At 44.7% G+C, this 12,990-nt stretch overlaps 1 protein-coding gene across 1 annotated transcript in view; it reads left to right on the top strand.

Annotated features, from left to right (window-relative positions):
- Tgfbr3 (transforming growth factor beta receptor 3) overlaps positions 1–12,990 on the top strand; it is a 180,519-nt gene that overhangs the window by 21,382 nt on the left and 146,147 nt on the right. The window contains exon 2 of the mRNA XM_027425899.2: positions 2,380–2,559. Within this exon, the coding sequence (XP_027281700.1) occupies positions 2,496–2,559 (64 nt within the window). The 5' untranslated portion in view covers positions 2,380–2,495. The remainder of the gene's footprint in view (positions 1–2,379; positions 2,560–12,990) is intronic.

The raw sequence follows: 12,990 nt of genomic DNA, 5'->3' as shown, positions 1-12,990 counted from the left end.
GTCAGCAGCCCCTGGTCTTTTGCCAAGTGGATATGGCAGAACCTCACAGAAAGGAGGGACTGGTGGTTCCTGATTGTATATCAAAGCTTCAACTTTTGGAAGCCTGGCTCCACCCAGCATTCTGCTGAGGGACCCACTCCCCGACTGTTGGCTGGAGGTCAGCCAGGTGGAACCCATGTGATTCCCTTTCTGTTCTCCTGTGTCCCCGAACTCTGTCACTACACCGGGGAGGTTAGACAAAAGCCCTCTGCAGTTTGCTTTCTTTTTGAATAAGTTCTATTAAAGAGGGACTTCAGTTCAAAGAAGCGCCCTCTTTGTTCACCACAGCTGTGTGGAGTTCCAACTTGTCTAGGACTTCCTCAGCGATGTCTTGAGATCCGGTGGGAACTTGCTGTGGTTTGCCTTCGGGTATCAAACTGTTTAGCTTGGCCCAATTACATAATAATTATATAATTGCTCAATATTCTTGTCAGCAATTTGCAGTCCATATTTTTAATAGAACCACTTGCCTTTTTTTCCACGGGTTCCTTCAGAACTGGTATAAACTCCTGGATTAATGCAGCCACGCCCCACAGGCCCCCTGCAGATGTGGGCAGGGGTGACATGAGCCCCACACTGCCTGTGGTCATTTGTTCCATAGAAATCCTGATGTAAAACACATCTTCTGACTGCTCTCTATAGTTTTGCTTTACTAAAATTGCTGCTAGTGTTTGTTGAAACATTGTGTCCTTGGAGAGAGATTTTTTTTTTTTTAAATTTATTAACCCATTTAGGAGTTCTAGTTTTTCAAAGAGGAAAATTTGGGACAAACACTTGTTGTTGTTCAGTTCTTAAGTTAACAGATCTTTCCCGTTTATCTGTCTGATGCACAATGGAGTGATGGTGAAGGAAATGTGAAGTTTCAAGGGGGAGCTGAAGTCCATTTCGTGGCTTCCACATCAGTTTTCTAACTTAGCTTGCATCATGCCACTTCTAACTGAGCATTGTGCCCCTCACCTGGCCTTCATCTCAGCTTCACTGGCCACTGTTTCCTCTCAGTGTTCTGCTCTTTACTGTAGGTTCTCCCCGGTGCAATAAACAAAACTTGCTGGGCAGTAGCTAAGAATTACATAAACCATCACACCCTAATCTTTTTAGTTATCAGTGAGAAGACCTTAAAGAGAATGGAATAGTGATCAAAGTAGCTAGCATCGATTGGTTGATTGATTGATTCATATAATCTGTGAGTGACTTTTTTAAGCTATGCTTTCTCACTGTCTGTCTCTGTCTCTTACACACACACACACACACACACACACACACACACACACACACACTTCAAAGAAAAGACACTGTCTCAAACAAGACAACAAATCCCCAAAACACACATATAAAAATCACAAAACTCAACTGGGCATGGTGGCACATGCCTTTAATTCCAGAACTCAGGAGGCAGAGGCAGGTGGAACTCTGTGAGTTTGTGGCCAGCCTGGTCTACAGAGTGAGTTTCAGAACTGCCCAGACTACACAGTGAGACCTTGTCTCAAACAACAATACTTTTGTGTGTACACACAGATGCGCTCCATCCCCACAATATTATTTTAGCTCTAGACAGGAGTGGGTTCGAAAGAACCTTCTAGATCAGCTGGCCCAGGACTGAGTTCATCTTCTACAGGATAAAGGGGTAGTGAAGGCTTGTCTCCTTTTAATGTTGGCAAAGAGGTGAAATAAGAGCTTTGTTCTTTTATGGCTCTCTCCCCTCCCTCCCTCTCTCTCTCTCCCGATCCCTCCCTCCCCCTCCCCCCTCTTTCTGTGTGTATGTGTTTTCCAGTGCAATTGAATTTGATGTTGGTGATAACTCTGTCATTTTGACACAGACTCAGTTTCTAAGAACTATTTCTGCTTGCTGGCACTCTGAGCTGCATGTCCAACGTCACGCTTCAGTAGTGCATTATAACTGCTGACACGACAGGTGACCTGGAGTGTCTGTAATGGCCCTAAAATCTCTGCACAGAACCAAAGATCTACTTGAGTGTGTTGGTGCATGCCTGCAATATTTGCCATTCAAGGGGGCTGAAACAGGAGGGACTTTTGAACGGCAGAGTGTTGGGCTAGCCTGGGAAACATAGACTCTGTCTCAAACAATCCCCTTCAACTCCCCAAATGTTTAGAATGTCAAGTTTGAGCATGTTACCTTCAAAACTATTTTCTGTGAAAGTCTTCCTTAAATAATCACCACCCAGCCCTGATTTGTCTAAGTGCTGTCCTGCTATTTCTCATGACAAGCTGTTTCTCCCCAGTACTTCTCAGAAACTCCCCATTTAACTTTTAACATTTAATGTGTGCTCATTTGTGAAATTTCAACACTGATTTCTCACTGAAATTTGTTCAATTTTATAGACAATCTGAAAATTGCAGAGAAGGATTTTTAAGACCTCTTCTGACTTGCCAAGCTTGCCTTCAATCTGAAAACCAAAGACTGCCTGACTGGAGGGAACTGACTCCCTGTTGGAGAAATGGCAATGTCATCCCATCACGTGATCACCATGTTTGCCCTGATGAGTTCCTGGGTTACTGCAGGTAATTCTCATTGTGAATTGCATGCTTCGTATCTTCTTTTGAATGCCCGCTTTCTTCCCCTCCTAACTGTCTTCAGTTAGGAATGTTTAGACCATGCTGTCTTTGTGTAAAACGTGAGTATTTATGTTCTTTAGGCAAACAAAATATTTGACTAATGCCCAGAAGCATAGAACCTACGTTTGCCTATGTTGCCATTTTTGCTGGTTTGTTTTTTTACAGAAATGTATTTTTTTATCTTCCATTTTAAAATTTAAATTAGAAACAAGCTTGTTTTTACATGTCAATCCCAGTTCCCTCTCCCTCTGCTCCTCCCCTGTTCCCCCCAAAACCCTACCCTATACCCTTTCTGCTCCCCAGGGAGGATGAGGTCTTCCTGGGGGGATCTTCAGAGTCTGTCATATCATTTGGAGCGGGGCCTAGGCCCTCCCCTGTGTGTCTATGCTGAGAGATTATCCCTCCATGTGGAGTGGGCTCCAAAGTCCATTCGTATGCTAGGGATAAATACTGATCCACTACCAGAGGCCCCTTAGATTTCCAAGGCCTCCTCACTGACATCCATGTTCAGGGATTCTGGATCAGTCCTATGCTGGTTTCCCATCTATCAGTCTGGGGATCATGAGCTCCCCCTTGTTCAAGTCAGCCGCTTCTGTGGGTTTCTCCAACCGGGTCTTGACCCCTTTGCTCATCACTCCTCCCTCTCTGTAACTGGATTCCAGGAGTTGGGCTCAGTGTTTAGCTGTGGGTGTCTGCTTCTCCTTCCATCAGCTACTGGATGAAGGCTCTAGGATGGCATATAAGGTAGTCATCAATCTCATTATCGGGGAAGATGGCATTTAAGGTAGCCTCTCCACTATTGCTTAGATTCTTAGTTGGTGTCATCCTTGTAGATCTCTGGACATTTCACTAGTGACAGAGTTCTCTTTACTAGCCTGAGGTTCGACATTCTAAAGCTATGGCATGGAAACCCAGCCACCCTCTGTTGAGGCAGGCAGACAGCAAAGAGGCCCACTAGATTTTGTTATGTGCATAGATAATGTCGAAATAAGAATTTCATGGTTCTTTTTTATTCTTTTCAAAGAAGGTTCTTGCAAAACAAACAGATCTTCTATATAGAGGTGGCACTCTTATGAGGTTTGGGAAGGAGTGTGTTTAGTTTTCAGTCAGTGGCTTCAGAAATACTAACAAGAACTCTTTGGGAAGAAGAGAGAGGTCTGAGAGGTGGCTTGGAGTGCTTGTCTGGCCTGTGTGAGGCCCACAGTGCCATCTCCAGCACTGAAGGTAAAAAAGAAGAGGGGAGGGGTGCTTTGTGTTTCCGGGAGACCATCAGAGTATAAGGGTGGTGCGTGGGGGAGCAAACGGCTTCGTTAGGAATATCATCCTGCAAGCCAGCCTCTTGGTGCTTCATGTCAAGGCCATGCGACAAATTTGGAAGGTTTACTCTAATTTTGTCGTCATTTGCTGTATGCATGTTCTGCAATGAGCTATAGAAAGCAGTTTATTGGCCGAGTTCTGGAAACTGGCAATTCTCAACCAGAACAGCACCGACTTAAATAGGTACTACAGCCAGCCACCGAGCTAAATGATTATAGTATTAAAAAAATGAGTAAAAATACTTTGATTTAATAAGCTCATGTAATTAAAACTCTGAGTGAGGTGTAATTGTTTGTGGCATTTTGTAGGAGATAAAATGAAAGATGGAGACACACAGTTCATCCACAGAGTTGTGTAGCTGGGGCATGGAGGATCCAGAGTTTATGCTGACATCTGGTGTAGTGGATGGAAGATAGTATCTGACCACAGTGGCTTCACAGACAGACGGGGGCTGTTTGCAGACAGGCCGTGGGAAGGCCAGTTGGCAGAAATTAACGTGTAAGACTGGGGATCGGAATGCAGCCAGCCCCACCATTGCAAACATTTTGAAAGAAAGTTGTTAGTTTGGGTTTTTCTTTTAAATGCCAGTGTATGAACTTCAACTGCCCATTCTGTTAATGTGACTCTCTGTCAGCAGTTTCATTTTGTGTCATCATTGAAGAGTTATTTGCCTTTCAGTGTGTGCATTCAAATGGATCTTTCCCTTCCTTTTCTTTTCCTTCCTTCCTTCCTTCCTTCCTTCCTTCCTTCCTTCCTTCCTTTCTTCCTGCCTTCCCTGCCTGCCTGCCTGCCTTCCTTCCTTCCTTCCTTCCTTCCTTCCTTCCTTCCTTCCTTCCTTCCTTCCTTCCTTCTTCTTGCCCTCTTTTCCTCCCTCCTTCCTTCCTTCCTTTTTCTTTCTCTCTCTCTCTCTCTCCCCCCTCTCTCTCTCTCTCCCTCTCTCTCTCTCTCTCTCTCTCTCTCTCTCTCTCTTTTGAGACAGTTTATGTAGTACAGGTTGGCTTGGAACACACAGAGATCTACCTGCCTCTGCCTCCTGAGTGGCAGGGTTCAGGGTACCTACCAGCATGCCCAGCAGAAAGTGGATCTTAACATTAAAATGCATCAAGAAGGAGAGAAGGCACATATGCTGTGATACGGTGTGGAGCCTGTGGCTGGGGCACTGATGCAGGGCGCAGTTCTACACCTTATCACATGACTGGAGGGAGAGTTGCCTCATGGGAAAGTGGGGGGTGTGGTGGCTTGTGCAGCCTTCATAGTTTTGATTGTGAATCAGTCTTGCCAAAGACCTTCCTCTCTCTTTCAGATCATCAGGGAAGGAAAACATATACTTAGTCTCATATATATCCAAAGCTTTGCAGAGGTAGGAAATACAAGACCACAGATCTTGTAGAACCACAGAGGGCCTGGCATGTAAGAGGGACAGGCGCCTCTTTTGTTTTCCTGGTGTGTGTGCACGAGCGTGCATGCACATGAATGTGTGTATGTAGGTCAGAGAACAGCTTCAGGAGTCACTTCTCAGGCTCTGTGCACTTCTTGCTGAGACAGGCCTCTCACTGGCCCAGAGCTCACCAAGTGTGCCAGGTTGGCTAGCCATCTGAGGCCGGGTCACTCATCTGACCCTTCCTTGACACTGGTGCACTACAAGTGTGTGCCACCACACTCAGCCTTTTAAAATGTGGGTTCCGGGGACTTTCTGAGGATTGAACTCGGGTCATCATACTTGCAAGACAAGCATTTTACTGGCTGAGCCCTAACTCCTAGGGAGGCTTTTTAAGTAGAGAAGTTTGTTAATTGGTGTCATTTTGTGCAACCCAATGGGACTAAATGAATGGAGGAAAAGTAGGTCTTGCCTGTGCTGGTTCATGGTGGCTCCCCTCCTCTGCCCCCTCATGTAGCCCAGGCTGACCCAGATTTGCTAGCAGCTGAGGATGACCTTGAACTTCCGACCTTCCTGCCTCTACTTTAGAGTGCTGGATTAATGATATGGACCTTAGTGTCCCTGTGACCAGTTTATATGGTGTTGGGGATGAATCCCAAGACCTCATATGTGCTCTCCACATAGACTCCCTTTGCTTCACAAAACGCCTTTGGGGGTAGCCTGGTGGAGTTGAACCCCAAGGAGATCATAATAATGAAAATTTATGAAGTGATTACTGTATGCTAGCCCCTCCCCCCCAGTGCTTCCTACATACTATAATTTTATCTCCAGAGCAACACTAAGGAACGTGAACAATTTGATTATCCCTAGTTTATAGATGAGGGAACAGAACTACAGGAAGGTTGGGTCATCTCCTCAGGGCCACACAGTTTGTAAGCCACAGAGTCAGTTGTAGGTTTCTTTGAGGTTGGTGATTGAACTTGGACATTTCTGTGTTATGAAAACTTCGATGGCATTTGCTTTGGCTTTGGCTTCTCTTTGTTGTCACTGTTTTGAAACTGAGTCTTAACTTGTTAGCTCTGGTTGGCTCAGAACTCACTGTGTAGAGCAGGCTGGTCCTGAACTTGTACAGACCTGCTGGTCTCTGCCTTCTGTGTGCTGGGGTTACTGGTGTGCACCACCATTCCCTGCCTTAAAGGCCTCTGAGGGAGTGATGATGGGTTCTCCTTGAACTACCCTCATTTTTTATCGTATATTGATTCTGTAAAACATTTGTGTTCTTTTGAAGCATCGCTCGCAGTCTCTGCCAAGTACAAGCACAGCTCAAGGTGGCAGTCTGCAAAGGAACATATACTTCATTGCTTCTCTCAAATGCCTGAATTTTAGTTAGACTAAATATAACCATACAGCAGAGTAGTCAGAGCCGGGAACTACCTGTAATCAGTCCTAGCACTTGGGAGATGATGGCAGGATGATCAAGAGTTAAGATCAAGCCGGGCATTGTGGCGCACGCCTTTAGTCCCAGCACTCAGGAGGCAGAGGCAGGTGGATCTCTGTGAGTTCAAGACCAACCTGGTCTACAAGAGCTAGTTCCAGGACGGCCTCCAAAGCCACAGAGAAACCCTGTCTTGAAAAAAAAAAAAAAAAAAAAAAAAAAAAAAAAAAAAAGGATCAAATCAGTCATCAGTGGTTCTGGAGTAACAACAAAAGTCAGTGTGTGAGGTGTGTGAGGAATACCCAGAGTCCCCTGGGCTAGAGCCCTGCCCTGGAGACTCTTGTCTGCTCTGTCTTGAAGGCTGGGCAGGATCCAGGAAGGGGAAGAAGGCTGATGAGGTGAGAGCACTCATAGGTCCAATGGCACCCAAGGTATGGCCTCTTTCTTCTGGCGAGAAGGCTTGGAAAACTTTATGGGCTCTTTTGGGAAGGGAGGGGAGAGTGGATTGTGGGGACCTTGAATATCAGGACAAGGCTGTGGATTCCATTCTGTATTTTGGTTTCACTCTTCTTCAGTCTTCTGAGGTCAAAGGCACACCCTGCTTAATAAGAACTTGAGCACACCCCCTCCTGTGCAGCTGAGGGTACAGCCAGTTTCCAGGTAGAAGGGCTACAGGTGTGTGTGTGTGTGTGTGTGTGTGTGTGTGTTTTAAGACCACCTACCTCATGATCATCCTACAAATAAGAAACTGAGACCCAGTTAATGACTTGTGCAATGTCCTGTGACTTCTAAGTGGAAGACCTGGCACATGAGCCTAGGTAGTTTTGGCTGTTGAATGCAGGCTCCCCAGGAGGAAAGCCCACGTGTGGAATGAATGAAACTCTTAGCTTGATTAAGTACCAGGTGAGTAGCCACAAGTGTGACATTTGGTTAGAAGGGAGGGAACGGACACCAGGACAGATGTAGTGATCTAGAGTGCTTGTATTTATCTTCATTTCACACAAAGGGCCTTATAGCCATTTGCCAGGACCAGGCTGGGGAACAGAAGGGACGAAGGTGGTAAAAGTTATCTTGTGTGTATTTCTCATGGGGCAGAGGCAAGCACATAGGTGCCACAGGGTTTTGTGTGCTAACCTGAGGCTTGGCAGGTCCTTCTGTGGAGGTCTTTCCCTCTTTGCTTGTGTTGGGAAAGAGAAAGATGAAGCAGGAGGCAGGTGGCAGTCAGCCATGACCCAGGTTACCAAGTGGTGTGACAAAATTCAGCCATCCTTTTCCTCCTCACTTTTCTTCCTTGGTGTTACATGGCACCCTGAGAGGGAGGGCTCTGCTCTTGAAAGATATGCCAGATAAGACCCAGAATGCCTTTCTTTTGATTGGCAGTCAGTGTAGATGGCCGACTGGCCCCTTTTCAGAGATACTGTAATCTATCTCACATCGAGAAGGTAGGAAGGTTGAAAATTAATGCTTGCCACTGCAGGCTTAAGTCTGTTTCCACTTTAAAGATACACTACACATCTCTAAAAAAAAAAATAGTAGCTGCCGAATCTGAGGTTTGCCAGTGTCCACCACGGTGTTTCCAGAGTCCTGGTAATGAGAAAAAGGCATGCAGAAAGAATTCAGGGAAGCCAGCTTGGCTGCATATGCTGGCTAGTGTGCCGGGTCAGCAGGTCTGCTGAGATGAGTTCTACAGAAACTCCCCTGCTGCAGCGCTAGGGGTGAGAGGTGATGCTTGGCTAAGTCACTCCTGTCTTAATGTGGTGTCCAGGTGAGTCCTCTTGGAATCTTGATGACAACCTATAGGCATGTTTTATCCAGCTTCTTCTCATCCTATCAGGCGACACCTGGGACTCCAGGTGCAGTTCACAGGGAAGTTGAGATGGTTTTCATCTACACTGCTTTCCTGCTGAGAAAGCTTTGAAGTCCTGGATCCTGGTGACAGACAGCAAGCTGAGGTGCTAGTTTGGAGTGGGCCAAGCTGGCTGCATGGAGGGTTCTTAAGCTAATAGTTATATTCCATTGTAACTACCATCTTCAGGATGCTTTCTCTGCCTCCCATGTCACCCATACCTCCCAGCAGCCTCTGGGGCTGATCTCAGTCTCTTCATTTCTAGAGCGAGAATGTTGGGGCTGAGAGTAAATGAGTCATTTTGAAAGATGATTTAATTCTTGATCCAGCTAGATAGAACTCAAACATGCTTCTACAGATAACCTCCAGCATCGTGTGTTAAAGAGCCCCCCCCCCCAGCACCTCACCTCACCAAACTGCAGCCTGGTGCTCTCCTTGATAGGGGACATAGAGCTGTCCATTTAATTAATCCTTACAGAGAACACATGATCTTGGCATTTAACATTGCCACTGCCTCTATGGCCAATATTTTAACTCATGTTACAAATGAGAAAACCAATATGGGGAAAGTGAAGTGCAGATACATTGAGAAATAAATCCACAAACTAATGAACAGCCAAATGGTGAGAGGGTCAGAGAAGTAGTGATCAAAGTTCCATGTCCTTGGGAGGTACAGGCAGATGGATGAGGTATTCAGGGTCATCTTCAGTTATATGACAAGTTCAAGGCTAAGGCTGGCTTGACTACATGACACCCGCTCAAAAAAAAAAAAAAAAAAAACCACAAAAACAAAACCAAAAATCCCAACAACCAAAAACCTCACCCCCCCAAGAAAGAACCCAAAACAAACAAACAAACAAAAAAACCAACAAAAACAAGAAACCTAGAGTTTACACTGTTTCTATTATGTTGTCCCAAAAATATTGACATTCAATTTTCAAATTTTAATTTTTTAATTGGCAATTAAGATATATTTGTGAATTCCAATATGACATTTTAATATATGTACATTATATGTATTTATATTATGAGATGGCATATTTAATATTTGACTTGCCTGTCCTAATTTATTACTGTGTATGTATTTGTGTGTGGTGTATGTGCCATGGTTAGTGTATGGAGATCAGAGGACAACATGGGATCTAGGTCTCTCCTCCCATCCTATGGAATCTGGAGATCAAACTTAGATAGTCAGGCTTGGCAGTAGGCACCTTTACCCTCTGAGCCATTTTACTGGCCCCCATATTTACCACTTTTGTGCTTGTGTGGTAAGAACACTTAGAGTTTGCTCTCCGCAGTTGAAAAAAAATAGTGTGTTATGTGTGCATGCATGTGCCCCTGTGCAATGTGACCAGAAGACAACTTGCAGGAGTTAGTTTTCTTCTACCAGGTAAGTTCCAGAGATCAAACTCAAATTATCAGGTTGGGCAGCAAAAGCCTCAGTCACCCCGTTGAGCAATATCCTGGCCTTTACCCAGCAGGTCAAGTTCGCCATATATTATCATTGACTATAGTCACCATGATACTTTGTTGCTCAACTGCTTCCTCCTGAGATTTTGTATCACTTGACTAATGTCTCCACAGTCCATCCCTATCTCAGCCTCATGAAACCACTATTTGACTCTGTTTCCATGAATTTGATCATTTTAGGCTCTGTGTAGGAGTGAGATTATGCAGTATCTGTCTTGCTTATTTCACTTAACATAATATCCTCCAGGTTTATCTGTGTTTCAGGGCTGAGAAGATTTCCTCCTTTTTAGGCCTGAGTGAACTCCATTGTGTCATGTGCCTCATTTTCTTTACCCATTTGTCCTGTAGGTACTCTGGGTTTTGCATTAATGGCCCATGAATTTCAGGATGTGAACCAGACAACCATTTAACCAACAACCACCACCAATATAACCTCAACCAAAGCAGTAACAGAAAGGACTAAGTGTTGTAGTCTTAAAGGTTCAAAACAGATTGAGAAATATCTTCTCTTGCCAAACCAGAGGTCTTGAGACACAGGAATTTATTTGGCTTCTGTGTGGTTTTAATGAGAATAGCTCTCATAGGCTCATATATTTGGATACTTGGTCCCCAGTTGGTGGAACTGTTTGGGAAGGATTAGGAGGTATGGCTTTGTTGGAGGAGGTGTGACAGTGGGACTGGCTTTGAGGTTTCAAAAGCCCACACCATTCCCAGTGCCCCTCTCTGCCTCTTGCTTTTGGCAAATATTTAAGTGTTAACTACTGCTCCAGAGCCTCCCTGCTGCTATGTTTTCGACATGAGGATCATGGACTCTAATCCTATGGAGCTGTAAGCCTCAAATAAACTCCTTCCATAAGTGGCCTTTGTCACAGTGTCTCTTCTCAGCAATAGAGAAGGGACTATTAGTTACAGCCTGTAATTATTTTTGCCTTCAATTCTTTACTTTGGTGTTTAATATTTCTTTTTGATACATAGAGGAAGCCTGTTGTCAGTGAAGTATGAACCATCACGAGGGTGCTAAATTTTATACTTATTCTATTTTTAACTATATTTAGTGTGTTGCTTTTTGTGTGTTTACATGTGTGTACCACAGCACAACACATTTATAAGTCAGAAGTCCACTGGGGCAGGGGAGTCCATGTGGGTCCAGATGACTGAGTTGAGGTCTTCAGGTCTTCTTCCCATGCTGAGTCGTTTCACTGCCTACCTACCATGACCTGTCTATTCTAAAGCGCAAAGAATGGCTGCAGTGGCCTGCTTTTGGTCTGTGTTCCTCGTGGGGGGATACTGTACACATCCACAGGAGATGAAGCATCACACACACACACACACACACACACACACACACACACACACACACGGGCTAGTGAGTAATTACTTCTCAACGTTTCTCTTGTTCTGCATTGTGTACATGTGTAGTGTGTATTCATGTGTGTGCATGTGTGTGGGATATATGTGAGGCATGCATATGTGGGGTATGTGTGTATGTGTGCATGTGTGATACTGCTAATGAAAGGATGTGTGTCTTTGCATGTGCATGTGTGTGAGGTATGCATATGTGGGGTATGTGAGTATAAGGTGTGTGTGTATATATGGTGTGTGTGTGTGTATGATGTATGTATGTGTATGGTGTGTGTGTGTATATGGTGTGTGTGTGTGTGTGTATATGGTGTGTGTGCTTCCAAGGCAGTTTACTAACAGCTGTTTGGATGGATGGTTAGCAGGATAGTGAGTGAGATTGTCTGTAACACGAAAAATAAAAGACCCAGAGACAGATATTGGAGTTTAAGCTTCAAGCTGAAGATCAGAGAAGCAAAGCAGCCAGCCAGGAGATCTTCCCTTACCTCAGCTGAAATGGCAGTCCTGTCTCCACAAATCCTCAGAGGCAAAAGCTCTCAGTTCCAGTCTCCTCCCGCCTTATATTCCTTTCTCTACCCAGCCATATCACTCCTGTCTAAATCTTCCTAGTGCTGGGACTAAAGGAGTGTGACTCCTAGAGCTTGGATCAAAGGCCTGAGCTCTGTTATTCTTCACTCTTGTGTAGACCAGGGTGGCCTTGAACTCAGAGAGATCCGTCTGCCTCTCTCTTGAGTCCTGGGATTAAAGGTGTGTTTCACCACTGCCTGACCTCTATAGCTTGTGGCTGGCTTTGCTTTCTGAATGCTCAGACAAACTTTAATAAACCATAAACAATATATCACTACAATTGTCCACAGATCTGATGTCAGATTTGGCAGCAGAATGCATTCTTTCTCTTTTTCATTTGTATCCTAGGCTGTATAGTTGCTACCCCAATCTGGATTTCTGATTATTTGAATTATTTTAGGGTACCAATGACAGGACAGAGTTATCTGTATGTTCCCAGACAGCTGTGTAATTGCTAAAAGTTTATAGTTCAGCACAGTTGTATACATAGGAAATTTGATAACTGATCGTTGATATTTTGGCAGTGACTCACACTGTGTGGCGAAGCTAATGCTGCTTAGCTCCTACCTGGCCCTGTGCCTTTGCAAGTAGAAGCAGGGGCCGTTCATCATTTTGCATTTGCTTTACACTTTCAAATGCTCACCGTGTTTTATATAAAACCCGTGGTCTTGTCAAGAGATTCTTCTAGGCCCTGGATTTTATCCTAATACCACCCAAAAATACTGATTAAAAAATAAAGTTGGAATTTGGGCTTGTAGCTCAATAATAGACTATAGGCATGTAATGTGCAAGGCCCATCATACAGAAGTATCTATCCATCCGTTTGCCCATCCACCCATCTGTCCCTACACACCTATCCATCCATTAATCCACTCCCAACTTCCCACCATCCACCCACTGGTCCTTCCATGTATTCCTCCACCCACTCATCTATTCACCCATACACACACACACACACACACACACACACACACACACACACACACACACACACACACACACACA

Source organism: Cricetulus griseus, chromosome 7 (genome assembly GCF_003668045.3).
Source record: "Cricetulus griseus strain 17A/GY chromosome 7, alternate assembly CriGri-PICRH-1.0, whole genome shotgun sequence".
NCBI lineage: Eukaryota > Metazoa > Chordata > Mammalia > Rodentia > Cricetidae > Cricetulus > Cricetulus griseus.
Note: the sequence above shows the minus strand (reverse complement) of the source record. Positions and strands in the feature narration are given on the sequence as shown.